The 26271-nt window shown below is 40.8% G+C and overlaps 2 protein-coding genes across 2 annotated transcripts; both read right to left on the bottom strand.

The window, feature by feature from the left end:
* Positions 1 to 5922: 5922 nt before the first annotated feature.
* On the bottom strand, positions 5923 to 6879 carry LOC141147848 (olfactory receptor 11G2-like). The gene has a single exon (XM_073635014.1). The coding sequence runs from the start codon at positions 6877 to 6879 to the stop codon at positions 5923 to 5925; it is 957 nt and encodes a 318-aa protein (XP_073491115.1).
* A 16278-nt stretch (positions 6880 to 23157) lies between these two features.
* LOC141147847 (olfactory receptor 1E16-like) lies at positions 23158 to 24114 on the bottom strand. The gene has a single exon (XM_073635013.1). The coding sequence runs from the start codon at positions 24112 to 24114 to the stop codon at positions 23158 to 23160; it is 957 nt and encodes a 318-aa protein (XP_073491114.1).
* Between the last annotated feature and the right edge of the window lie 2157 nt (positions 24115 to 26271).

Raw genomic sequence — 26271 nt, 5'->3', positions numbered from 1 at the left:
GAAAGATGCTGAGCGTATCTTTTGTGTCTGTTCCCTACTGCAGTAGTTATTATTAATTTGGAACCACTAATCAATTTGAGGATAGGAGTTGCCTATCATCAATTTAACCGAGTCAAACCCCATGTCCAAAGTTCCATAGAGAAGCAAAGTTTGGTTTTAAGAAAATGTAGAGGCAGAGAACATTTATTATGACAACGTTTGTTGTTGTTGGCATGTGTTTTTGTGAATGACAGCACCATTTACAATGCAAGCCAACAGATACAGTTCTCTCTCTCTTCTTATCTGATATAGCATGCTGCTACTGCTGATGATGTGGTGAGTAGATCCACTAGCTTTCTTTACAGTAAAGATAAAGATTGCAGGGACAGAACAGGGCTCATTACATACATGGCAGAGATTCAGAATGAAGAGGAGGGGTGGTTTCAGTGCTGGCACTATCTCCCCAATGAGAATACCCATAATTTGGGCTTCAGTCTGGGGTGAAACTGCAACCACCACTGACAGAGCTAACTCTGTACACAAAAAAAATGCAATCCCCGGGGGTACTCAATTTCATTTTAGCAGGCTACAATATCACGTGTGCTTTTATAATGAATTAATTCTGTCATCACTAACAGTTCAAAATTGTACACCGGGCCTACATTCCTCATCTGACTTCCAAAGAACTTCCAGATAATTCCAACTGCCCCCATGTAACCTTGACAACCCTTCTTTGCTACACAGGCTATGGTCCTGCCTTCTCATCCTATGCTAAAGGAACCAAGTGGAGCTCTTTGTGGTGACAATCATCGGGCTTCGCCCGCACAAGAACATTTACCTTTTTCTATTTGGAACCCCAGAAGCTCCCAATCAAGACCTGCCTAGTGCACAGACCAAAATCTTACAACACAACAAGAGAGCAATCCTCACAAAGTGGACATTCTCCCTTCCTCCTACCATCATGGACTTTAAAGCTGATCTATTGAGTCTCCTCAAAATAGAAAAATTGGATCTGGTCTTCTCTAATCACAGAAAATTGATCCGCTTTCAACATAAATGGGCCCCTTTCATGGATGAAATGCTGCCAATAGCTGATCGAAACACTCCTCCTACAGACCCACCATACATTAAGGAGACAGCCAAACCCAATACAACAAAAAATGCCGCACAATATATCAGATATTTCCGCATATACGTTTAACCAATCACTTATTTCTCTGCAGTTGCAAAGATAATACTTAAAGCTGTAGTATTCTTTGAGAACATAAGAAAAATGTTTCCTCCTGCAAGGCAAAATCATAATGTGCTAGTATGCACCGTATGCACCATGTACTAGCACATTAATAAATACTTACCTTGAAACAAAGCCCTGCAGCAGTGTTCTTTTACTGCTGCAGAGGCTTCCATCTTCACCCGGTCTTCCTTCTGGATTTGTGGGCTGTGGCCGCTTGACTGGCCGAGCCATGATGATGTCAATCCCACGCAGGCGCATTGGAGTCTTGCCCATGGCACAGGACTCTGAAGAAAAGGCACGGGTATGCCGTTCCATCAGAGCGCATGCGCCAGTGACATCACTGACTGCTGCTCAAAAAAATGTCTCCTAAATGGTGCACTTTTAGGAGATATTAATTTTACCTACTTTATTATAAGCTCACCTGTAGAAACAAATCAAAGTGAGTTTATTATCACTTTAATTTAAGTGAACTAGATATGGGTTATTGAAAATTGGGCATTTTATATAAACAGTAGATGTATTTAACACAATGTATATATGTATTTAGTACAAAAAAGAATGTGAGGACGTTTACATTTGTATCCTTTTATTATTTTATTTTACCATTTTATATACATACAAAGTCACTGTATTACACATAAGTAGAAGGAGGCATTTGCAGAGATTGAAAGGAGAGGTTGTATACATTTAAGCAAGTTTGAAGCAGACATTCATCCTTAAGTAGATATCATGTTGCCGCCCCCCCCCCTTCACAACTGGAGATACTTATATGTTTTTTTTCAATTATTTGCGCTGCAAAAATGTTAATTAGGTGAGGATGATAATTGTGTAGACCGTCCTACTGCAGGTGCACAAATGTGCCACAGGAGCTTGGGTTCTATAAACCCTGTGGTACATCTGCACATCCACATGCTTCTTCTGAACATCTGCACATGCACATGCTTCTTCTGAACATCTGCACATGTGCATGTATCTTCTGAACATCTGCCCATGCGCATGTATCTTCTGAACATCTGCCCATGCGCATGTATCTTCCGAACATCTGCCCATGCGCATGTATCTTCTGAACATCTGCACATGCGCATGTTTCTTCTGAACATCTGCACATTCACATGTCTCACCTGAACATCTGCACATGCACATGCTTCTTGTGAACATCTGCACATGTTTCTTTTGAACATCTGCATATGCTTCTTTTGAGCATCTGCAAATGTGCATGCTTCTTTTGAACATATGCACATGCTTCTTCTGAACATCTGCACATGCACATGCTTCTTCTGAACATCTGCACATGCACATCCTTCTTCTGAACATCTGCACATGCACATGCTTCTTCTGAACATCTGCACATGTGCATGTATCTTCTGAACATCTGCACATGCGCATGTATCTTCTGAACATCTGCACATGCGCATGTTTCTTCTGAACACCTGCACATTTGCATGTCTTGCCTGAACATCTGCACATGCACATGCTTCTTCTGAACATCTGCACATGTTTCTTTTGAACATCTGCATATGCTTCTTTTGAGCATCTGCACATGCGCATGCTTCTTTTGAACATATGCACATGCTTCTTCTGAACATCTGCACATGTGCATGTATCTTCTGAACATCTGCACATGCGCATGTTTCTTCTAAACATCTGCACATTTGCATGTCTCGCCTGAACATTTGCACATGCACATGCTTCTTCTGAACATCTGCACATGTTTCTTTTGAACATATGCACATGCTTTTCTGAACATCTGCACATGCACATGCACATGCTTCCTCTGAACATCTGCACGTGCTTCTTCTGAACATCTGCACATGCTTCTTCTGAACATCTGCACATGCACATTCTTCTTCTGAACAACTGCGCATGCTTCTTCTGAACATTTGCACATGCACATGCTTCTTCTGAACATCTGCACATTCTTCTTCTGAACAACTGCGCATGCTTCTTCTGAACATTTGCACATGCACATGCTTCTTCTGAACATCTGCACATGCACATGCTTCTTCTGAACATCTGCACATGCACATGCTTCTTCTGAACATCTGCACATGTGCATGTATCTTCTGAACATCTGCACATGTGCATGTATCTTCTGAACATCTGCACATGCGCATGTTTCTTCTGAACATCTGCACATTTGCATGTATTGCCTGAACATCTGCACATGCACATGCTTCTTCTGAACATCTGCACATGTTTCTTTTGAACATCTGCATATGCTTCTTTTGAGCATCTGCACATGCGCATGCTTCTTTTGAACATATGCACATGCTTCTTCTGAACATCTGCACATGTACATGCTTCTTCTGAACATCTGCACATGCACATCCTTCTTCTGAACATCTGCACATGCACATGCTTCTTCTGAACATCTGCACATGTGCATGTATCTTCTGAACATCTGCACATGTGCATGTTTCTTCTGAACATCTGCACATTTGCATGTCTCGCCTGAACATTTGAACATGCACATGCTTCTTCTGAACATCTGCACGTGTTTCTTTTGAACATATGCACATGCTGTTCTGAACATCTGCACATGCACATGCTTCCTCTGAACATCTGCACGTGCTTCTTCTGAACATCTGCACATGCTTCTTCTGAACATCTGCACATGCACATTCTTCTTCTGAACATCTGCACATGCACATTCTTCTTCTGAACATCTGCGCATGCTTCTTCTGAACATTTGCACATGCACATGCTTCTTCTGAACATCTGCACATGCTTCTTCTGGACATCTGTACATGCACATGTTTCTTCTGAGAATCTGTGCATGTGCAAAAACAAGAATTATGGAAATCAGAAACTTTTGCCGTCTTTGCGTACTAACAGGAAATCTCCTGCACATGTGCAAACGTAACTAAATGTTCTCAAAATCTTCTGCATTCAAACTATTTGTAAAAATTAGTTCAGCTGCTGGTATAAGATACCTAAGCATCCCAAAAGCGATGTGTAAAAAAAAAAAAAAAACAACAACACAGGAAACAGTGCAGTAATGACACTAGAACTATGATAATAAGCAGGCCTAAAATATATAAAGTGAACAAGTGTTCACATTAGTCCAATATATAAAAAGTCCAAATAGAATAAAAGTGCTCTGTGCCGCCCCAGAACACAATAAACTTCAGTGCAACATTGGTGATATGTTTGGTGTCTCATAATAAAGTGCTAATTATCCACTTCCAAGACGTGGTTTGCACCTCCATACTGCCCTCACCAGAAATGATGACCCTTTGCATGAACAAATGGGTCAAACAGCGCCAGCAAATCCAAAGTATGAATAGAGGCAATACGCCAATCATTGTTCCATTATAATTCAGTGCCTAGCTTCAGCAACCCATATTTCCATAAGGTTACATGGCAGCAATAGAGAAGAAGGAAAGTAAGACTTCCATCATGAACTATTGCAATTCCTGACAAGACAGAGATGATATTGATGGTGCAATATTCTGGACTCACCCTCTTTTCTAAAAACAAAAACAACAACAACATTGTTTCTCAAGATGACAAGAGCAAAGCCAGCATGAAAAAAACTGATAAGCAGACATGTGCCGACTATGACAGTAAACTGTAGGGCACCAGAACATCTTAAATAGGCAGGGAAACCTGGAGATGGTGGAATTCTTGGTGCATGTACCCACAAGAGCCGGACATAACCTGGCAACATCATAAACAAAGTGTCGCCACAGAGAGTAAAATCAAGGCTGGAAGAGCTTGCTTGAAAAAAAAACACCAGTAACCAATGAAACAGAAAGATACCAATCAAACCAATTCAATAGTTTTGGCAATAAGTGGAGTCAGTGGTTGTAGGGCAATTCAATAAGATTAGATGTTTTTGCCATTCTATATAAACATTATATAGTTAACGTTATTACCATATTTATCGGCGTATAACACTTTTTCCCCCTAAAAATAGGGGAAAAATCGTGGGTGCATGTTATACGCCAACAGCGTACCTCAGTGAGGAAGGAGGGGGACAAGTGCTGCCGGAATTCACCGAGCTGTCATCTCCTCTCCACTCGGCTCTCACTCGGCTCGCACACCACACACAGTCGCGTCTCCGCCACCGGCATTGGACCAGTGTTCTGTCTATCACAGGAGCTGGTCCAATGCCGATGGTAGAGGCGGAACTGTGTATGTGACTGCCGACTGAGACCCGAGTAAACAGATGATGGCTCAGTGATTTCCTGCAAGAGATGGTGAGCTACATTGTTGGGGGAGATGGGCGCAGATCATGCTGCAGATGGGAACAGATCATGCTGCAGATGGGCACAGATCAGGCTGCACTGAAGCTGCAGATGGGCACATATCAGGCTGCAGATGGGCACAGATCAGGCTGCAGATGGGCACAGATCAGACTTCAGATTGGCACAGATCAGGCTGCACTAAAGCTGCAGATGGGCACAGATTAGGCTGAATTGAGCCTGCAAATGGGCACTAATCAGGCTGCATTGATGCTTACTGACCATTATTTTGCTTCAAAGTGGCTTATTTTTTTCTTGAAACTTCCCTCTTAAATTGGGGTGTGCGTTATATGCCGACACGTGTTATACGCCGATAAATACGGTATATTGTGTATTTTGAACATATTATTTAAAAAAATATATATTTGTTAGTAAATATTAAGTTTTTTTAGGAACATCCATTCGGCACTGTGTTTCTTTTTCCTTTTTTGGACCACAACAAAAAGTTAACATTTTGAACATTTAGATTCTCCTTATAAATGTCAGAGTTTGCTTTATTGCTGCCTTGATCTCTTCATTCCTCAGGGTATAAATGAAAGGATTCAATAGAGGGGTGATCACTGTATAGAGCAAAGATAGGACTTTGTTTGCAACCAATAAATGTCCAGGTGGAACCACATAGACCATAATCATGGTGGCATAATAGGTGGAGACCACTCCCAGGTGGGAACTGCAGGTGGAGAAAGCTTTCTTTTTCCCCTTTGCTGAAGAAATCCTGGTGATTGCTTGGATGATAAACCCATAAGAAGCTACAATTGCGAGGAACAGCAACATGGTTGCTGATGATGAAAGCAAAGATACAACCATTTCAACAATGGAAGTGTCAGAACAAGACAACTTCAGTAAAGGACTGAAGTCACAGAAGAAATGGTCAATGATATTTGAGCTACAAAAGTTCAAAGTTTTTAGGAAAGTTAAAGAGATGGACATAATCAAAAATGCCAAAGTCCAGCAGACAAGAATCAGAGAAAGACACAACCTGGGATTCATAATTAGCCTGTAATTGAGAGGTTTACAAATGGCCAAAAATCTATCATAGGACATTACAGAGAGAAGAAAACTCTCTGTCCCAGCAAATGACCCAAATAAGAAAAACTGTATGAAACAGCCAACAAGAGGAAACGTAGCACCATCTCTATGTATTACATGGAGCATGGGGGGAGCAATGCTGCTGGTGAACAAGACCTCAGACAGTGAAAGATTTGAGAGGAACACATACATGGGTGAACTTGAAAGTTCAGAGAAGAGCATCAGCAAGATGATCAGGAGATTGCATGCTAAAGTCAGAATGTAGATAATTAAGAACATGTTGAAGAGCAAAAGTCTGTAGTTAAAGGGAATTTTGAACCCAACAATGAAAACTTTACTGACAGAAGACTTGTTCTGAGTGCCTGAAAATTGTTGAAAACCAGATTCCATCTTAGCTTTTAAAAACTAGAATCAAAACAAATATTTGGAAATTGATTTTACAGTTTTAAATGTGTTTTTGATTCTAAGATTATTTTTCATTTCTCTTTTGATTTTGCACTATAAGACAATTCAACTTTTGCTTGGTATTTTAGTTATAGGTGCACAGTGGTTGGTCCTATATTGTAATATAATGAAATAATAATAACGATAATAATACAAAAATCAATAATAATAATAATAATAATAATAAAAGTGAGAGTGGAAAACCATCCTAATGGTAGTTACAAGACGAAGAACCAAATAATTCACATGTGGAAAGATTGTCCAGATATCAAAGTGAGTGCTAGTGAGTGATTCAATGCATTGCCATTCATTAGATAAAATATCTGTTGTGAATAAATTGTCCATTTAAAACTCAAAAATAGCAAATTTCATTTTGGCACCATGATCTAAGTACTGTAATGCCCTGTACACACGGTCGGATTTTCCGACAGAAAAAGTGTGATCGGATTGTGTTGTCGGAAATTCTGACCGTGTGTAGGCTCCATCGGACTTTTTCCGTCGGAATTTCCGACACACAACGTTTGAGAGCAGGCTATAAAATTTACGTGTTTTACGTCACCGCGTACTGATCGATTGGATTTTCCGACAACTTTATGCGACCGTGTGTATGCAAGACAAGTTTGAGCCAACATCCGTCAGAAAAAATTCATGGATTTTGTTGTCGGAATGTCCAATCAATGTCCGATCGTGTGTACAGGGCATAAGATCTTAGTGCTTCTGACTCAAGAGCTAAGAAAATTAAAGTAGTGTTACTTAGTAAAAAATAAATTAAAACCAACTATTGTCCATGCAACCAATATAATAAAATTAATAAAAAAATAAAAATAAATAATAAAAAAAAATGTGACGCAAAAGCAAATAAGTATAGCCAACCAAGACTAAAAAAGTGGTTCACATTTCTGACAAAAAAAAATACCAAACAAAATGTTTAGCATTATACAAAAATAATCTGTGATATAAATTATGTATTGGATACATGTGATCAAAAACATGCCTCTTATATACTGTACAAACCTCTCCATTTAAAGTAGATGTAGCCCCAAAAAATGAATTTCATAAAAAGCCCTTGTACACAAAAACAAGTAGATAATGTGCAATCCCATAAATCCAACATGATTAACAACACACATGCCACTCTGCATACAGTACTGGATGTGCCATGCTTTTCAAAACGATGTGCCACCTCTGACACCACCTGTCAGCCCAGGGGTTCACCTCCAATGGAGACCTCTTTATATTACAGTTGATTCAGCAGTGCTTTCTGGTAAATTAAGAGTTACATCTTTCACTACAATGTTCAGGCATCATATGGGAATGGTCCCACAAATGAATTACATTTTGGCTTCCTTCCTTCCCACCACACTTGTAATATCCACAACACCCCACAAGTTGTACTCTCTGTTTAATTTATTAAAAAGCCATCCACAACATTAATAAAAACAAAGCTTCTCACAGAAAGTAACCATCCATCCAGCTCAGATACTATACCCATCCGTCCGGTATTCTGATGCTGACTGTCAATACTAGCAGAGTTCACCAACCAGAAGGTGCCAATGGACATGCAGAGATCACCAGCTGGAGGTTGCCGGTGTATGAATATGGTCAAGGTGGTGATGGGTTAAAGCAGAAATAAACTCTCAAAAAATATAAATTTGATGTAAACCAGGATTGCATTTCTTGTTTCCCCTTAGCATTTTGTAAGTTGGTTCAGGATGTGTCGTGCAATCCAGGAGACCCTTGGATTGAACTTCTATGTAGATGTAGAGTACATAGTGCAGTGGTGGCTGAATGGAATAGTTTTACAGCATTAGCTCAGTGGAACATGACAAAGTAATATGTACAGTATTAGCAGGAACAGCATGCTAGAACTTTAGAGTTAGTGTTGTGACCTTAGGAAAATAAAATGTCTGTGGTTACACCTTTCTAGTTAGATCACCCAACGTGATTAAAATGAAATGCAAGATCAAAATAAAAATAAAATCACCCAACATGATTAAGATTGAAATACAATCAACAACATGATTAAAATACAAATTAAAATAAAAAAAGAAAATGTAAACACTTTTTGACATTATGGAAAAACTTTGGGAACATTGGAAAAATTGTATCTGCTTTAAATGTTTGGCCTTCAACATATTTTAAGGATTAGTGGCTAAGTGTTCAAGTTTGCTTTTGGGGTAAGTATTGTGAGTGAGGAGGTTAAGATATATTGCATTAAGAGATATGGGTTAAAGGTAGGAGGTTATGACTTGTTTAGGATTTGTGACAAAATCTAGAACATTTGGAATGAGAAGAAACAGTCACAAGCAGTCAACTGAATATGTAATGGCAAATGGGGAGAGTTCTAGAGATTTCTCAATATCCATCCAATGAAAATAATGAATAAAACCTGGATTACAATATAATACTTCAGTAACATTTTCAGTAAAAAAAAAAAAAAAAAACGTGGCAGGTCTTCAAAAATGTGTTTGGAATGTGGTTAGTGAATGCAGGTAGAAATACACATCATAGCTTTATAAACTGCACATCATTTAGAAGCAATATTTATCATGAAAAAAGGCAAAACATTTATTATGACATTTTTATTATATTAAGACAGCAGATACAGTATTTACACACAGTGAAATAAAGTCAAGATTAATTTGATATCTATGCATCACCCACTTATTCCATAATCTCATGATAATAGAATTATAAAGAATAGCAAAATAAACTTGGCTAACCTAGGCCCAAATAATTTTTTTATATGGTAAAAATCGAAAAAAAAATCAGCTTTGAATAAATAGGTTTTTAAAATATTTTTTATTTGTTATTCCTATTTATTTTTCGCTACTTAATTAAACCTTTAATATGACCCAATATAGAGAAGTGTGGACAGCCCTGTACAGAGGAACATATTCTAGACTAGCCAATGATAGAGTACTAATGTACCTGATTAGATTTTCTTTCAATAGAGTAGAAAAATTTAAGAAATTGAACTGAGAAAAAATGAAAATATTAAATCAAAGAAAACAGATGTAATTCTCCAGTGAGCAGAAAAAAAATATTTTGTTATGCAGATAATGGCCAATTTATAGAGCAGACTGCCAGTCCTCGAACCACGGAGCTAATATATTTTCTATGATGTAAGTAAGGGATTTGGAGTAAATTGGTCCCACCAAATATAAATGTCCTCTGTGTATTTCGCAGCTTGCCGTCCCTCAGATACACAGAATAGTTTCTCTAAATTAGTAGAGAGAAATCATCGATTCCCTGGGTAAAGAAAATTCATCTTATAAGAAAAGAAATAGAAATAGTAAACCTAGCATCTTTATACAGTGATAATAAATAATTAAATATATATATATATATATATATATATATAGATAGATCTATATATATAGATAGATCTATATATATAGATCTATCTATATATATAGAGATCTATCTATATATATATATATATATATATATATATATATATATATCTATATATATATATATATATATATATATATATATATATATATATATATATATAATATATATAGATAGATCTATATTATCTATATATTTCTATATATATAGTTTTCACTTTTTTTTACAAATAAATATAAGAAAAGTGTGGCGTGCATTTGTATTCGGAATCAATACTTTGTAGAACCCCCTTTCGCTGCAATTACAGCTGCAAGTCTTTTTGGGGATGTCTCTACCAGCTTTGCACATCTAGAGAGGGACATTTCTGCCCATTCTTCTTTGCAAAATAACTCAAGCTCTGTCAGATTGGATGGAGAACATCTGTGAGCAGCAATTTTCAAGTCTTGCTACAGAATCTCAATTGGATTTGGGTCTGGACTGTGACTGGGCCATTCTAACACATGAATATGCCCATGCACATCAACAAACAATTCCATTGTAGCTCTGGCTGGATGTTTCGGGTCGTTGTCCTGCTGGAAGGTGAACCTCCGCCCCAGTCCCAAGTCTTTTGCAGACTCTAATGCCCCATACACACTAGCGGATTCTCTGTCAGAAAAAAACTTGGATGGTTTTTCCGACGGAATTCCGCTCAAGCTTGGCTTGCATACACACGGTCACACAAAAGTTCTCTGAACTTTCGACCATAAAGAACGCGGTGACGTACAACACTACGACAACCCGAGAAAATGAAGTGCAATGCTTCCAAGCATGCGTCGAATTGTTTCCAAGCATGCGTAAAAATTTTGTGTGTCGGAATTGCTACAGATGATTGGAATTTCCGATCTGAACTTTTTCTGACCGAAAATAGAGAACCTGCTCTCAATCTTTTGGGGGGAATTTCCTATTGTGTGTGTACGGGGCATTACAGGGCTTCTTCTAAGATTGTCCTGTATATGGCTCCATCCATCTTCCCATCAACTCTGACCAGCTTCCCTGTCCCTGCTAAAGAAAAGAAGAAAAGCATCCCCACCACATGATGCTGCCACCACCATGTTTCACGGTGGGGATGGTGTGTTCAGGGTGATGTGCAGTCTTAGTTTTCTACCACACATAGCATTTTGCTTTTAGGCCAAAAGTTACATTTTATTCTCATTGGACCAAAGCATCTCCTTTCACATGTTTGCTGTGTCCCCCACATTTCTTCTCGCAAACTTCAAATGGGACTTTTTCAACAATGACTTCCTTTTTGCCACTCTCCCATAAAGGGCAGATTTGTGGAGAGCACTACTAATAGTTTTCCTGTGGACAGATTCTCCCACCTGAGCTGTGGATCTCTGCAGCTCCTCCAGAGTTACCATGGACCTATTGGCTGCTTCTCTGATGAATGCTCTCCTTGTCTGGCCTTCCAGTTTAGTAGAACGGCCATGTCTTGGTAGGTTTGCAGTTGTGCCATACTCTTTTCCATTTTCGAATGATTGAACAGTGCTCCGTGAGATGTTCAAAGCTTGGGCTATTTTTTTAAAACCTAACCCTGCTTTAAACTTCTCCACAACTTTATCCCTGACCTGTCTGGTGTGTTACTTGGCCTTCATGATGCTGTTTGTTCACTAAGGTTCTCTAACAAACCTCTGAGGGCTTCATAGAACTGCTACGTTTATACTGAGATTACACTACTCACAGGTGGACTCTATTTACTAATTTGGTGACTTCTGAAGGCAAATTGGTTCTACTAGATTTTAGTTAGGGGTATCAGAGTAAGGGGGGCTGAATACAAATGCCCCCCATACTTTTCACATATTTATTTGTAAAAAAAACTTTAAAAACCATTTATCATTTTCCTTCTACTTCACATTTATGTGCCACTTTGTGTTGATCTATCACATCAAATCCCAATAAAATACATTTACGTTTTTGATTGTAACATGAAAAAATTTGGAAAATTTCAAGGGGTATGAATACTTTTTCAAGGTACTGTACATGGAGTACCATAGAAAAGAACTACAGATACAAGGTGGGGACCTTAAAGAAAAAGAGCCATGAGCCAGCCTTCCATAGATTGTATAAGGAATATAGAATACAAGATATTTATGTAAGCACAGAGAATAACCAGAAGTGGAAGAACCGCCCTACAGATACATAAACGTGATAGTATCATAGCAAAGAACTACAAACACAAGGTGGGAAACACAAGGAGAAAGAGCCTTATGTTGACCTTCCATAGAGAGTATGAGCAGTATAGACTACAAGATGTTTATGTAAGTACAGAGAATAACCAGAAGAGGAAGAAACCCCTCACAGATACATCCAATGAAGACCGAGAGTTTATTGTTGAACATTTCTGTGTAGGCCAAAGTCAACAGAAGAGCAATGTCACCAAAGAAATGAACAATGTAATTAGAATTACAATTTGGTAAGCTAAAGATGAGGCAGGTCTGGCCAAAAGACACCAGAGATCAAACCATTAATGAACCAGTGGTCAACTTATAACTCAGCTTTGTGTTCATAACAGATATGTACTGTATCTTAAAGGACAACAGATGGCCATGTAGCTGTTGAAGGCCATCATCATAAGAATGAGTCAGTGCTCCAGATAAGCAAAGACAAGGAGAAAAAAAGGGCTAAAAAGCCACGAGAGAGATCATTCTAAGGGTAGTATTCATTTGTACGTATGTAAAAAGTATGGCAAAAAGTGTAGAAAGCAACATTCATAAGGTTGCTGGGAACCTGTCCTAGGGTCAAGCAAACTATTTTAGTACATGTGAAGAATATGACTGCCTCATGCAGAGTGTGGGTGGTTGAATTCAATACTCATCAAGGTTTCCTAGAAATTATTGCATTGCATTAGGTTGCAATTAGATCCAGTGAACGGTGATAGAAAAGACAAGTCTCCAAAAAGGAATCTGTGTGTGGTCAGCAGAGGCACCCATTCAATAAAAAAAGGTGCTTTCAAGTGGATGGTTAGTTTTTGTTGACAGAGTTTTTATTGAACAGGTTATTGGTCAGTTTTTATTGAACAGGTTAAAACACTATTAATGCATTTCTTGGCTCTTTAGTGACCACTTGTCAGGAAGGACGTGCCAGTAAGCAACATGGCCCCTCTTGGTGGATTCCTGTGAGCAGTCATAGGGCTGTTCACTGCCCTACGCATGCACTTAGGAAATGTGAACATGCTCAGGCACGCACACACATGCATCTGTCACAGATGATGGCGTCAAACAGGCTATTTAAACTGAGCCAGTGCTCTGCTCCAGTGCTGCCTCATCTACAGCATTCCCATGCAACCTACATTCTCTTACTCTGCATCTGATTCCAGTTACTGACCTGGCTTGTCTTGACCATACCTTGATCTCTGCCTGCAGTGGCCCTGGCTTGTCTTCTGACCTCCCCTTTTACCTGCTCTCATTTTTCCTGCACTGCTGATCTTTTACTCTGGCCTGTACCCTGACTATTCTCTTGTCTAAACACCTGTACCTGATCTGACTACCAGTATCTGACTCGGCTTGCCTGAGTCCACTACTGTTCAATCTGCTGATAGACTTCCCGCTGCAAGCATCTGTCAGTGCCTTCTCATCACCTATCTGCTACTGTCAGCTGTCACCAGTGCCAGCCTGTTCCTGCCTGCTGCTCACATGCCACCATCTTGCTCACCTGTTCCACTGTCACCAGTTTCCACTGCTTTGACCAATCTTCCAGCAATGGCAAATTATGTTCCATGTTACAGACACCTCCAGGGATATCAACACTACTACACACCTTTGTATCATCAGCAAAAATACATACCTTGCCCAACAAACCATTAGCTATATCACTTCCATATAGATTAAATAGAACAGGACCCAGTACAGAGCCTTGTGGTACCCCACTAGTGACTGGCCTCTGTTGTGAGTGAACCCCATTTACAGCCACACTCTGGTATCTATCTTTTAGCCAATTGCATATCCACTGAACCACCCAAGGGTTAAGTCCTAGCTTGTAGAACTGTAGTATTAGATCTAAATCAGAAGAGGAGGACAAGGGATTATCACAGTGCCAGAGAAAGCAAAGGTAAAGAGATAGAATAGCAAATGTAAAAATACAAAAATACTTTATTTCACAAAATTCAGAATTTGATACATACAGGAAACAATAAAATCATTAGCTGAGATTAACATATATAAAATACATGACCAAAGTGCAGTAAGGTGGACGGAAGGTGGGCGGCCTTCAAACGAGAGCTCAGTTTCCTACATGTTTTGCCAAAGCATTGGCTTCCTCAAGGAATGATAAGAGCTAGTTTGAATATATAAGAATCTATGCGTAGAAATACAAAAAACATACTGTAAGCAAACAGAAAAATAAACTTCGAGATATACACTGGTACAAATGCTGATATATATAAGGGTATATGACTGGACTGATTCACAAGAGGGAGGCCCATGACAGAGCCCTAGGACCAAGAACATACCTGAAAGCCAGACACCCAGGGGAGGCCCAACAGAGGAACCCCAGCCGAGGAGAGACAGAGCCACACCGTATCAATGTCTGCAGGGGGCATATATAAGACCTGGCAATCAAATATATAATAGGTTAGGAAAATGTAAAGACTATGCGAGCTAGAGATGTGTGTAAAAGACACAATTGTCCAGGATATACGCGGGGTCAATGACCGTACGTAGAATAAATAGGACCACAAGGCCTCAAAAAAAAACTTACGCTTTAAAAACAGATTATATGATGAGACCAAATCACCTGGAGAGGAATTGGGAGACAAGCTTAGCTGACTGGCAGGGTGATGAATACTAATCTGAAAAAATCAACAAAGTAGGGGAAGGTAAGAAGTGAACTGTAAGACCTGAAGAAAAAACAGCGTTTTTTTGGGGGGGTAAGAGGTAGTACTGAAAAGGGACTTACCCTGTAAGGTATTTATAAGGCAAATAGCTGTGCAGGATCGCTGCTCATATTCTATATGAGAAGTGATGGATGAGAGCTAGTCTATGGCAGAAGATCCTGGGAGAGGGTAAATGAAAGCTAAGTTAGGAATATAGAGAGGACTTATTCAGGGGTAGTATTTTTGTAGTATTAGATCATTATGTGGAACTGTATCGAATGCCTTTCTGAAATAAAGATATGTCTCTATCCCCACTCACAAGAGAAAAGTAATGGAGAGAGGGAATGTCTCCTAAATGATGCACTTTTAGGATATATTAATTTTACCTACTTTATTATAAGCTTACCTGTAGATAAAAATCAAAGTGAGTTTATTATCACGTTAACTAAAGTGAACTTTAAGTGAACTAGATATGGGTTATTGAAAATGGGGCATATTATACAACAGTAGATGTATTTAACAAAACCTGTAATATATGGGAAAAATAAACTGAATACAAAAAAGAATGTGAGGAAGTTTACATTTTTATCCTTTTATTATTTTATTTTACCATTTTATATACATACAAAGTCACTGTATTACACATACATAGTAGGAGCATTTGCAGGGATTGAAAGGAGAAGCGGTATACATTTAAGCAAGTTTAAAGCAGACAATCACCCTTAAAGTGGGGTTCCACCCAAAAAAACAAAAATACCTGAAAAATTGCAGGCAAAATTTGCAAAATTTGAATATTTTTTTTTTTTTTTACTTACCTCTAAATGCCTGTTGCTAGGTGGTCCCTCGTAGTCTGCCTCTTCCTTTGCCTGGGCTGGTGACATCACTTCCCCCCAGGCACAGGAAGGGCTCGGCTCTGCTCCCTCCCTCCTGTCAATCATCTGGGACCCATTACAGGTCCCAGGTGATTGAGCGGCCAATCACGGCGCATGGCGCCGCTCGCGCATGTGCAGTGGGTGCCAGGCTGTGAAGCCACAGCCCGGCGCCCACAGTTGAAATGCCGGCGCCGATGAGCGGAGGGGGGGACGAGCGGGGCTTCGATCCCCCTCATCGCTGGACCCTGGGACAGGTAAGTGTCCTATTAAAAGTCAGCAGCTGCAGTATTTGTAGCTGCTGACTTTTAATTTTTTTTTTTTTAATGGAGCCCCTGGGTGGAACTCCTCTTTAAGTAGATGTCATGTTGTCGCCCCCCCCCCCCCCCTTCACAACTGGAGATACTTTTTATGTATTTTTTTTACAATTATTTGCGCTGCAAAAAAGTTAATTAGGTGAGGATGATAATTGTGTGGCCCGCCCTACTGCAGATGCACAAATGTGCCACAGGACCTTGGGTTCTATAAACCCTGTGGTACATCTACACATGCACAAGTTTCTTCTGAACCTATGTACATGTGCATGTTTCTTCTGAACATCTGCACATACTTCTTCTGAACATCTGCACATACTTCTTCTGAACCTCTGCACATACTTCTTCTGAACCTCTGCACATACTTCTTCTGAACATCTGCACATACTTCTTCTGAACCTCTGCACATACTTCTTCTGAACATCTGCACATACTTCTTCTGAACATCTGCACATGCTTCTTCTGAACCTCTGCACATACTTCTTCTGAACATCTGCACATACTTCTTCTGAACATCTGCACATACTTCTTCTGAACCTCTGCACATGTTTCTTCTGTACATCTGCATGTGTGCATGCTTCTTCTGAACATTAGACATGTGCATTAGTTTTCGTCCAAATGCATTTTCGTCCGAATTTCAGGTATTTTCGTTATCGTTTCAACAAACGAAAACGAAAGTGCAAAACCTGAAAAACGAAAGATCCGACATAAACAAATGCTTTATTTTCGTTTTCGTCGCTACAACAGTTCAATATAGATAGGAGATTCGACATGACTCTGACAATAATGCCGCGTACACACGGTCGGACTTTCTATCCTACTTGGTCCAGCACACTTTCCGACGGACTTTGTCCGCCAGGTGCGCCGGACTTTAAAACGGACGGACTTGCCCACACACGACCGGACTTTCCGGCAGGCTAAGTCCGCCCGTCTTTCCGACGGACTTTCGCCGGAGTTACGGCGGACTTTCAGAATGAACGGACTTGCCCACACACGGACAAGTCCGTTCATTTTGAACGTGACTCAGGTGCGACGGGACTAGAAAAGGATGTCAATCTTGCCGCTTTTATCGGCGAGATTGACACCTTGCGAGCCCCGTCGCGGGGCATACCAGGCCCTTAGGTCTGGTATGGATTATAAAGGGAACCCCCTACGCCGAAAAAACGGCGTGGGGTCCCCCCTAAAATCCATACCAGACCCCGATCAGAGCACGCAGCCTGGCCGGTCAGGAAAGGGGGTGGGGACGAGTGAGCGCCCCCCTCCCTCCTGAACCGTACCAGGCCGCATGCCCTCAACATGGGGGGTGGGTGCTTTGGGGGAGGGGGGCGCCCTGCGGGGCCCCCCACCCCAAAGCACCTTGTCCCCATGTTGATGAGGACAAGGGCCTCTTCCCGACAACCCTGGCCGTTGGTTGTCGGGGTCTGCGGGCGGGGGCTTATCGGAATCTGGGAGCCCCTTTAATAAGGGGGCCCCCAGATCCCGGCCCCCCACCCTATGTGAATGAGTATGGGGTACATGGTACCCCTACCCATTCACCTAGTGAAAAAGTGTAAGTAATAAAACACACTACACAGGTTTTTAAAATAGTTTATTAAACAGCTCCGGGGGGGGATCTTCCTCCGGCTTCGGGGGTCCCTCCGCTTCATCTTCTCCCGGCGTCCGGTTGGTTCTTCTCCCGGTGTTCCAGTTCTTCGGCCGGCTCCTCTGCTGTCTTCAGGTAGCTCTCTTGCCAGCAGAGGTCCGGACTCCTGGGCTTCTGGGCTTCTGGGCTTCTTCTCTTCTCTTCTCTTCTCCAGATGTTGACACGACGCTCTCTCCGGCTGGACTGCTCTCCGAGGGCTGCGTTGTGACTTATATAGGCGGAGACCCCGCCCCCTTTTGATGTCACAGTCCCTGGGCATGCTGGGACTGTGACATCAAAAGGGGGCGGGGTCTCCGCCTATATAAGTCACAACGGAGCCCTCAGAGAGTAGTCCAGCCGGAGAGAGCGTCGTGTCAACATCTGGAGAAGAGAAGAGAAGAGAAGAAGCCCAGAAGCCCAGAAGCCCAGAAGCCCAGGAGTCCGGACCTCTGCTGGCAAGAGAGCTACCTGAAGACAGCAGAGGAGCCGGCCGAAGAACTGGAACACCGGGAGAAGAACCAACCGGACGCCGGGAGAAGATGAAGCGGAGGGACCCCCGAAGCCGGAGGAAGATCCCCCCCGGAGCTGTTTAATAAACTATTTTAAAAACCTGTGTAGTGTGTTTTATTACTTACACTTTTTCCCTAGGTGAATGGGTAGGGGTACCATGTACCCCATACTCATTCACATAGGGTGGGGGGCCGGGATCTGGGGGCCCCCTTATTAAAGGGGCTCCCAGATTCCGATAAGCCCCCGCCCGCAGACCCCAACAACCAACGGCCAGGGTTGTCGGGAAGAGGCCCTTGTCCTCATCAACATGGGGACAAGGTGCTTTGGGGTGGGGGGCCCCGCAGGGCGCCCCCCTCCCCCAAAGCACCCACCCCCCATGTTGAGGGCATGCGGCCTGGTACGGTTCAGGAGGGGGGGGGCGCTCGCTCGTCCCCACCCCCTTTCCTGACCGGCCAGGCTGCGTGCTCGGATCGGGGTCTGGTATGGATTTTAGGGGGGACCCCACGCCGTTTTTTCGGCGTAGGGGGTTCCCTTTATAATCCATACCAGACCTAAGGGCCTGGTATGCCCCGCGCTCGCCGCAATAGGAAAATGTGTTTTTCCTATTGCAGCGAGCGCGAGATGCAATACCCTGCCCTCGTGTCGTATCTGGTCCGTCGGACCAGCATACACACGAGCGGGCTTTCCGTCGGACCAGCACACACACGAGCGGACTTTCCGCCCGAAACTGAGTCCGGCGGAAAGATTTAAAACTTTCTTCAAATCTAGGTCCGGCGGGCTTTTGGGAAAAAGTCCGCCGGAAAAGTCCGCCGGCGCCTACACACGGGCGGATTGTCCGGCACACTCTGGTCCGCCGGACCAAGTATGCCGGAAAGTCCGACCGTGTGTACGCGGCATAACAATCTGTGTCCATCAAACCTGTGGTCGAATGTGCCTAACCTTAACTCTATTAGTCCAAGATTATTCTACATAGAGAGAAAAGATTCGACGTAGGGGAGAAAAGATTTGACGTAGGGGAGAAAAGATTTGACGTAGGGGAGAAAAGATAAATAAAAATAATGATGATGATGAATGTTATTGGCTGATTGTAACCAAAGAGGAGGAGCAGTAAAATAGCTAGAACTAAGTACACACGTACTTTGGCTTATGGTGTCTGTTGAAAGTTCTAAGAAGATTCGACGGAGCAGGTAAACTATACGGCGTAGTACAGTTTAGCTGCTCCATCAAATCTTCTTTGAACATTCGACAGACATCATAAGCCTTCAATGACAGATTCGATTAATTTGGATTTTCGGACGAATGCAATTTTTTAACAAAAAACGAAATAAATAAAAACAAATTTTGGGAGTAACTAAATAAATTTATTTTTCGGACGAAAACGAAATTACGAAACAAAATATTTCAGTGTGCACATGTCTACTGAACATCTGCACATACTTCTTCTGAACATCTGCACATGCTCATTCTTCTTCTGAACTCCTGCGCATACACATGCTTCTTCTGACCATCTGCGCATACACATGCTTCTTCTGAATATCTGCGCATGCACATGCTTCATCTGAGCAATTACAATCCACAAGTTTATTGTGTTCTGGGGTGGCACAGAGCACTTTTATTATATTTAGACTTTTTATATATTGGACTGATATAAGCACTTGTTCACTTTATATGTTTTTATCTGTTTATTATCATAGTTCTTTTGCTATTACAGTGATGTTCCCTGTGTTTGAGTTCTTTTTACAAATAATATGTGTAGATGAGCTGAAGGGCTTTACAAGGACCTGAGGACTGGTCAGAGCCCTTTAGCAAATCTTGCATAATGGTAACACGCGGGGGGGGACCAATACACAGAGTAGTTCCTCTTTAACCACTTGCCGACGAGCCGCCACAGTTTTACTGCGGCAGGTTGGCTTGGCTGGGCAAATCAACGTTACCTTATTTCACTTCCCATTGAGGCCACTAAGGTTGTGTGCACCACCAGAGGTGCGCATGACCACGGCTCGCCGCCAGAGCGATCGATTGTGACAGAGCAAGAACCGGGATCTGTGTGTGTAAACACACAGATCCCATTTTTTTCAGGGGAGAAGAGACTGATTGTGTGTTCATACAAAGTATGAACAGCGATCTGTCATCTCCCCTAGACAGTCCCATCCCCCCTTCAGTTATCACACTGAGGGAACACAGTTAACCCCTTGATCGCCCCCTAGTGTTAACCCCTTCCCTGCCAGTGACATTTATACAGTAATCAGTGCATTTTTTATAGCACGGATCACTGTATAATTGTCAATGGTCCTAAAAATGTGTCAAAAGTGTCCAATGTGTCCACCATAATGTCTCAGTCATGATAAAAATCACAGATCGCCGTCATTACTAGTAAAAAAAATAAATAATAATAAAAATGCCATAAATCTATCCCCTATTTTGTAGAGACCATAACGTTTGCACAAACCAATCAATAGACATTTATTGCGATTTTTTTGCAAAAAATATGTAGAAGAATATATATTGGCTGAAACTGAGGACATTTTTTTTTTTAAATGTGGGATATTTATTATAGCAAAAAGTAATAAATATTGTGTTTTTTTTTCAAAATTGTCATTCTTCTTTTGTTTATAGCGCAAAAAATAAAAAACGCAGAGGTGATCAAATACCACCAAAAGAAAGCTCCATTTGTGGGGAAAAAAAAGACATCAATTTTGTTTGGGTATATCGTTAAACGGCCGCACAATTGTCAGTTAAAGCGACACAGTGCAGTATCACAAAAAATGGCCTGGTCATTGAGCAGCCAAATCTTCCGGGGCTGAAGTGGTTAATGAGTGTCTGACTTTTCATTGCACTCCATCTATTTTCAAGGTAACTCGCAAAACAAACATCAGTATTTAATATACCATTAAACTCAATATTTGACCCACTCCCCAATAGTGCAAGCACCACCCACTGTAAAAATAACCATAAAACAAAAAGCACAGATACAAGAGAACCTTCTAGAAACACATTTGATTCAAGATGTCACTGTCAGCAAAACATAAAATAAATAATAAGAGTTTTCTCAGTAAAGTATTAACATCCAAAAAAACAACATTGTTTCTCAAGATGACAAGAGCAAAGCCAGCATGAAAAAAAACTGATAAGCAGACATGTGCCGACTATGACATTAAACTGTAGGGCACCAAAGCATCTTGAATAGGCAGGGAAACCTGGAGATGGTGGAATTCTTGGTGCATGTACCCACAAGAGTCGGACATAACCTGACAGCATCATAAACAAAGTGTTCACCACAGAGAGTAAAATCAAGGCTGGAAGAGCTTGCTTAAAAAAAACAGCAGTAACCAATGAAACAGAAAGATACCAATCAAACCAGTTCAATAGTTTTGTCAATAAGTGGAGTCAGTGGTTGTAGAGCAATTCAGTAAGATTAGATGTTTTTGCCATTCTATATAAACACATAGTTATTACCGTATTTATTGGCGTATAACACACACTTTTCCCCTAAAAATAGTGGGTGCGCGTTATACGCCGACAGCGTACCTCAGTGAGGAAGGAGGGGGATGAGTGCCGCCGGAATTCACCAAGCCTCTCCACTCGGCTCTCTGCTCGGCTCTAACTCAGTTCGCACGCCACGCACACAGTCCCGCCTCCACCGCCGGCATTGGACCAGTGTTTTGTCTATCACAGAAGCTGGTCCAATGCCGATGGCGGAGGCGGGACTGTGTATGTGACTGCCGACTGAGACCCAAGTAAACAGGTGATGGCTCAGTGATTTCCTGCAAGAGATGGTGAGCTACATTGTTGAGGGAGATGGGCACAGATCAGGCTGTAGATGGGCACAGATCAGGCTGCAGATGGGCACAGATCAGGCTGCAGATGGGCACAGATCAGGCTGCAGATGGGCACAGAACAGGCTTCACTGAAGCTGCAGATGGGCACAGATCAGACTTCAGATGGGCACAGATCAGGCTGCAGATGGGCACAGATCAGGCTGCACTGAAGCTGCAGATGGGCACATATCAGGCTGCAGATGGGCACATATCAGGCTGCAGATGGGCACATATCAGGCTGCAGATGGGCACAGATCAGGCTGCACTGAAGCTGCAGGTGGGCACAGATCAGACTTCAGATGGGCACAGATCAGGCTGCAGATGGGCACAGATCATGCTGCAGATGGGCACAGATCAGGCTGCAGATGGGCACAGATCAGGCTGCAGATGGGCACAGAACAGGCTGCACTGAAGCTGCAGATGGGCACAGATCAGACTTCAGATGGGCACAGATCAGGCTGCAGATGGGCACAGATCATGCTGCAGATGGGCACAGATCAGGCTGCAGATGGGCACAGATCAGGCTGCAGATGGGCACAGAACAGGCTGCACTGAAGCTGCAGATTGGCACAGATTAGGCTGAATTGAGCCTGCAAATGGGCACTAATCAGGCTGCATTGATGCTCACTGACCATTATTTTTCTTCAAAGTGGCTTATTTTTTTCTTGAAACTTCCCTCTTATACTGGGGTGTGCGTTATATGCCGACACGTGTTATACGCCGATAAATACGGTATATTGTGTATTTTGAACATATTATTTAAAAATATATATGTTGTAAATAAAAATAAATAAATAAATATAATAAATACGTTTTTTAGGAACATCCATTCGGCACTGTGTTTCTTTTTCCTTTTTTGGACCACAACAAAAAGTAAACATTTTGAACATTAGATTCTCCTTATAAATGTCAGAGTTTGCTTTATTGCTGCCTTGATCTCTTCATTCCTCAGGGTATAAATGAAAGGATTCAATAGAGGGGTGATCACTGTATAGAGCAAAGATAGGACTTTGTTTGCAACCAATAAATGTCCAGGTGGAACCACATAGGCCATAATCATGGTGGCATAAAAGGTGGAGACCACTCCCAGGTGGGAACTGCAGGTGGAGAAAGCTTTCTTTTTCCCCTTTGCTGAAGAAATCCTGGTGATTGCTTGGATGATAAACCCATAAGAAGCTACAATTGTGAGGAACGGCAACATGGTTGCTGATGATGAAAGCAAAGATACAACCATTTCAACAATGGAAGTGTCAGAACAAGACAGCTTCAGTAAAGGACTAAAGTCACAGAAGAAATGGTCAATGATATTTGAGCTACAAAAGTTCAAAGTTTTTAGGAAAGTTAAAGAGATGGATATAATCAAAAATGCCGAAGTCCAGCAGACAAGAATCAGAGAAAGACACAACCTGGGATTCATAATTAGCCTGTAATTGAGAGGTTTACAGATGGCCAAAAATCTGTCATAGGACATTACAGAGAGAAGAAAACTCTCTGTCCCAGCAAATGACCCACATAAGAAAAACTGTATGAAACAGCCAACAAGAGGAAACGTAGCACCATCTCTATGTATTACATGGAGCATGGGGGGAGCAATGCTGCTGGTGAACAAGACCTCAGACAGTGAAAGATTTGAGAGGAACACATACATGGGTGAACTTGAAAGTTCAGAGAAGAGCATCAGCAAGATGATCAGGAGATTGCATGCTAAAGTCAGGATGTAGATAATTAAGAACACGTTGAAGAGCAAAAGTCTGTAGTTAAAGGGAATTTTGAACCCAACAATGAAAACTTTACTGACAGAAGACTTGTTCTGAGTGCCTGAAAATTGTTGAAAACCAGATTCCATCTTAGCTTTTAAAATCTAGAATCAAAACAAATATTTGGAAATTGGTTTTACAGTTTTAAATGTGTTTTTGATTCATAGGTTATTTTTCATTTCTCTTTTGATTTTGAACTATAAGACAATTCAACTTTTGCTTGGTATTTTAGTTATAGGTGCAAAGTGGCGGGTCCTATATTGTAATATAATGAAATAATAATAACGATAATAATACAAAAATTATTAATAATAATAATAATAATAATAATAATAATAAAATTGAGAGTGGAAAACCATCCTAATGGTAGTTACAAGAGGAAGAACCAAATAATTCACATGTGGAAAGATTGTCCAGATGGATAACAAAGAGTGCTAGTGAGTGATTCAATGATTGCCATTCATTAGATAAAATATCTGTTGTGAATAAATTGTCCATTTAAAATTCAAAAATAACAAATTTTATTTTGGTACCATGATCTAAGTACTGTAAGGTCTTAGTGCTGCTGATTTGAGAGCTAAGGAAATTAAAGTAGTATTGCTTAGTAAAAATAAAATTAAAACCAACTACTGACCATGCAACCAATATAATAAAATTAATAATAAAAAAAAAAACTAAAAAATGTGACGCAAAAGCAAATAAATATAGCCAACCAAGACTAAAAAAGTGGTTCACATTCCTGACAAAAAAAAATACCAAACAAAATGTTCAGCACTTTTCAAAAAAATCTGTGATATATATTATGTATTGGATACATGTAATCAAAAAACATGCCTCCCCATTTAAAATAGATGTAGCCCCAAAAAATTAATTTCATAAATAGCCCTTGTGCACAAAAAAACTTCTTGGAAATTAATAAACAAAAACAGGTAAATAATGTGCAATCCCATAAATCCAACATAATTAACAACACACGTGCCACTCCTCATACAGTGCTGGATGTGCCATGCTTTTCAAAACTATGTGCCACCTCTGACACCACCTGCCAGCCCAGGGTTTCACCTCCAAAGGAGACCTCTTTATATTACAGTTGATTCAGCAGTGCTTTCTGGTGAATTAATAGTTAAATCTTCCACTTCAATGTTCAGGCATCATATGGGAATGGTCCCACAAATAAATTACATTTTGGCTTCCTTTTCTCCCCTCCCACCACACTCGTAATATCCACAACACACCGCAAGTTGTACTCTCCGTTTAATTGATTAAAAAGCCATCCACAACATTAATAAAAGCAAAGCTTCTCACAGAAAGTAACAATCCATCCAGTTCAGATACTATACCCATCCGTCCGAGTTCACCAGCCAGAAGGTGCCAATGGACATGCAGAGATCTCCAGCTGGAGGTTGCCGGTGTATGAATATGGTCAAGGTGGTGATGGGTTAAAGCAGAAATGAACTCTCAAAAAATATAAATTTGATGTAAACCAGGATTGCATTTCTAGTTTCCCCTTAGCATTTTGTAAGTTGGTTCAGGATGTGTCGTGCAATCCAGGAGACCCTTGGATTGAACTTCTATGGAGATGTAGAGTACATAGTGCAGTGGTGGCTGAATGGAATAGTTTTACAGCATTAGCTCAGTGGAACATGACAAAGTAATATGTACAGTATTAGCAGGAACAGCATGCTAGAACTGAGTTAGTGTTGTGACCTTAGGAAAATAAAATGTCTGTGGTTACACCTTTCTAGTTAGATCACCCAACATGATTACAATAAAATGCAAGATCAAAATAAAAATAAAATCACCCAACATGATTAAGATTGAAATACAATCAACAACATGATTAAAATACAAATTAAAATAAAAAAAGAAAATGTAAACACTTTTTGACATTATGGAAAAACTTTGGGAACATTGTAAAATTTGTATCTGCTTTTTTTGGCCTTCAACATATTTTAAGGATTAGTGGCTAAGCATTCAAGTTTGCTTTTGGGGTAAGTATTGTGAGTGAGGAGGTTAAGATATAATGCATTGAGAGATATGGGTTAAAAGTAGGAGGTTATCACTTGTTTAGGATTTGTGACAAAATCTAGAACATTTGGAATGAGAAGAAACAGTCACAAGCAGTCAACTGAAATGTAATGGCAAATGGGGAGAGTTCTAGAAATTTCTCAATATCCATCCAATGAAAATAACTAACAAAACCAGGTCTACAACATAATACTTCAGCGACATTTTCAGTAAAAAAA

The sequence above is a fragment of the Aquarana catesbeiana genome, linkage group LG06 (assembly GCF_042186555.1).
Source record: "Aquarana catesbeiana isolate 2022-GZ linkage group LG06, ASM4218655v1, whole genome shotgun sequence".
NCBI classification, from domain to species: Eukaryota; Metazoa; Chordata; class Amphibia; order Anura; family Ranidae; genus Aquarana; species Aquarana catesbeiana.
Note: the sequence above shows the minus strand (reverse complement) of the source record. Positions and strands in the feature narration are given on the sequence as shown.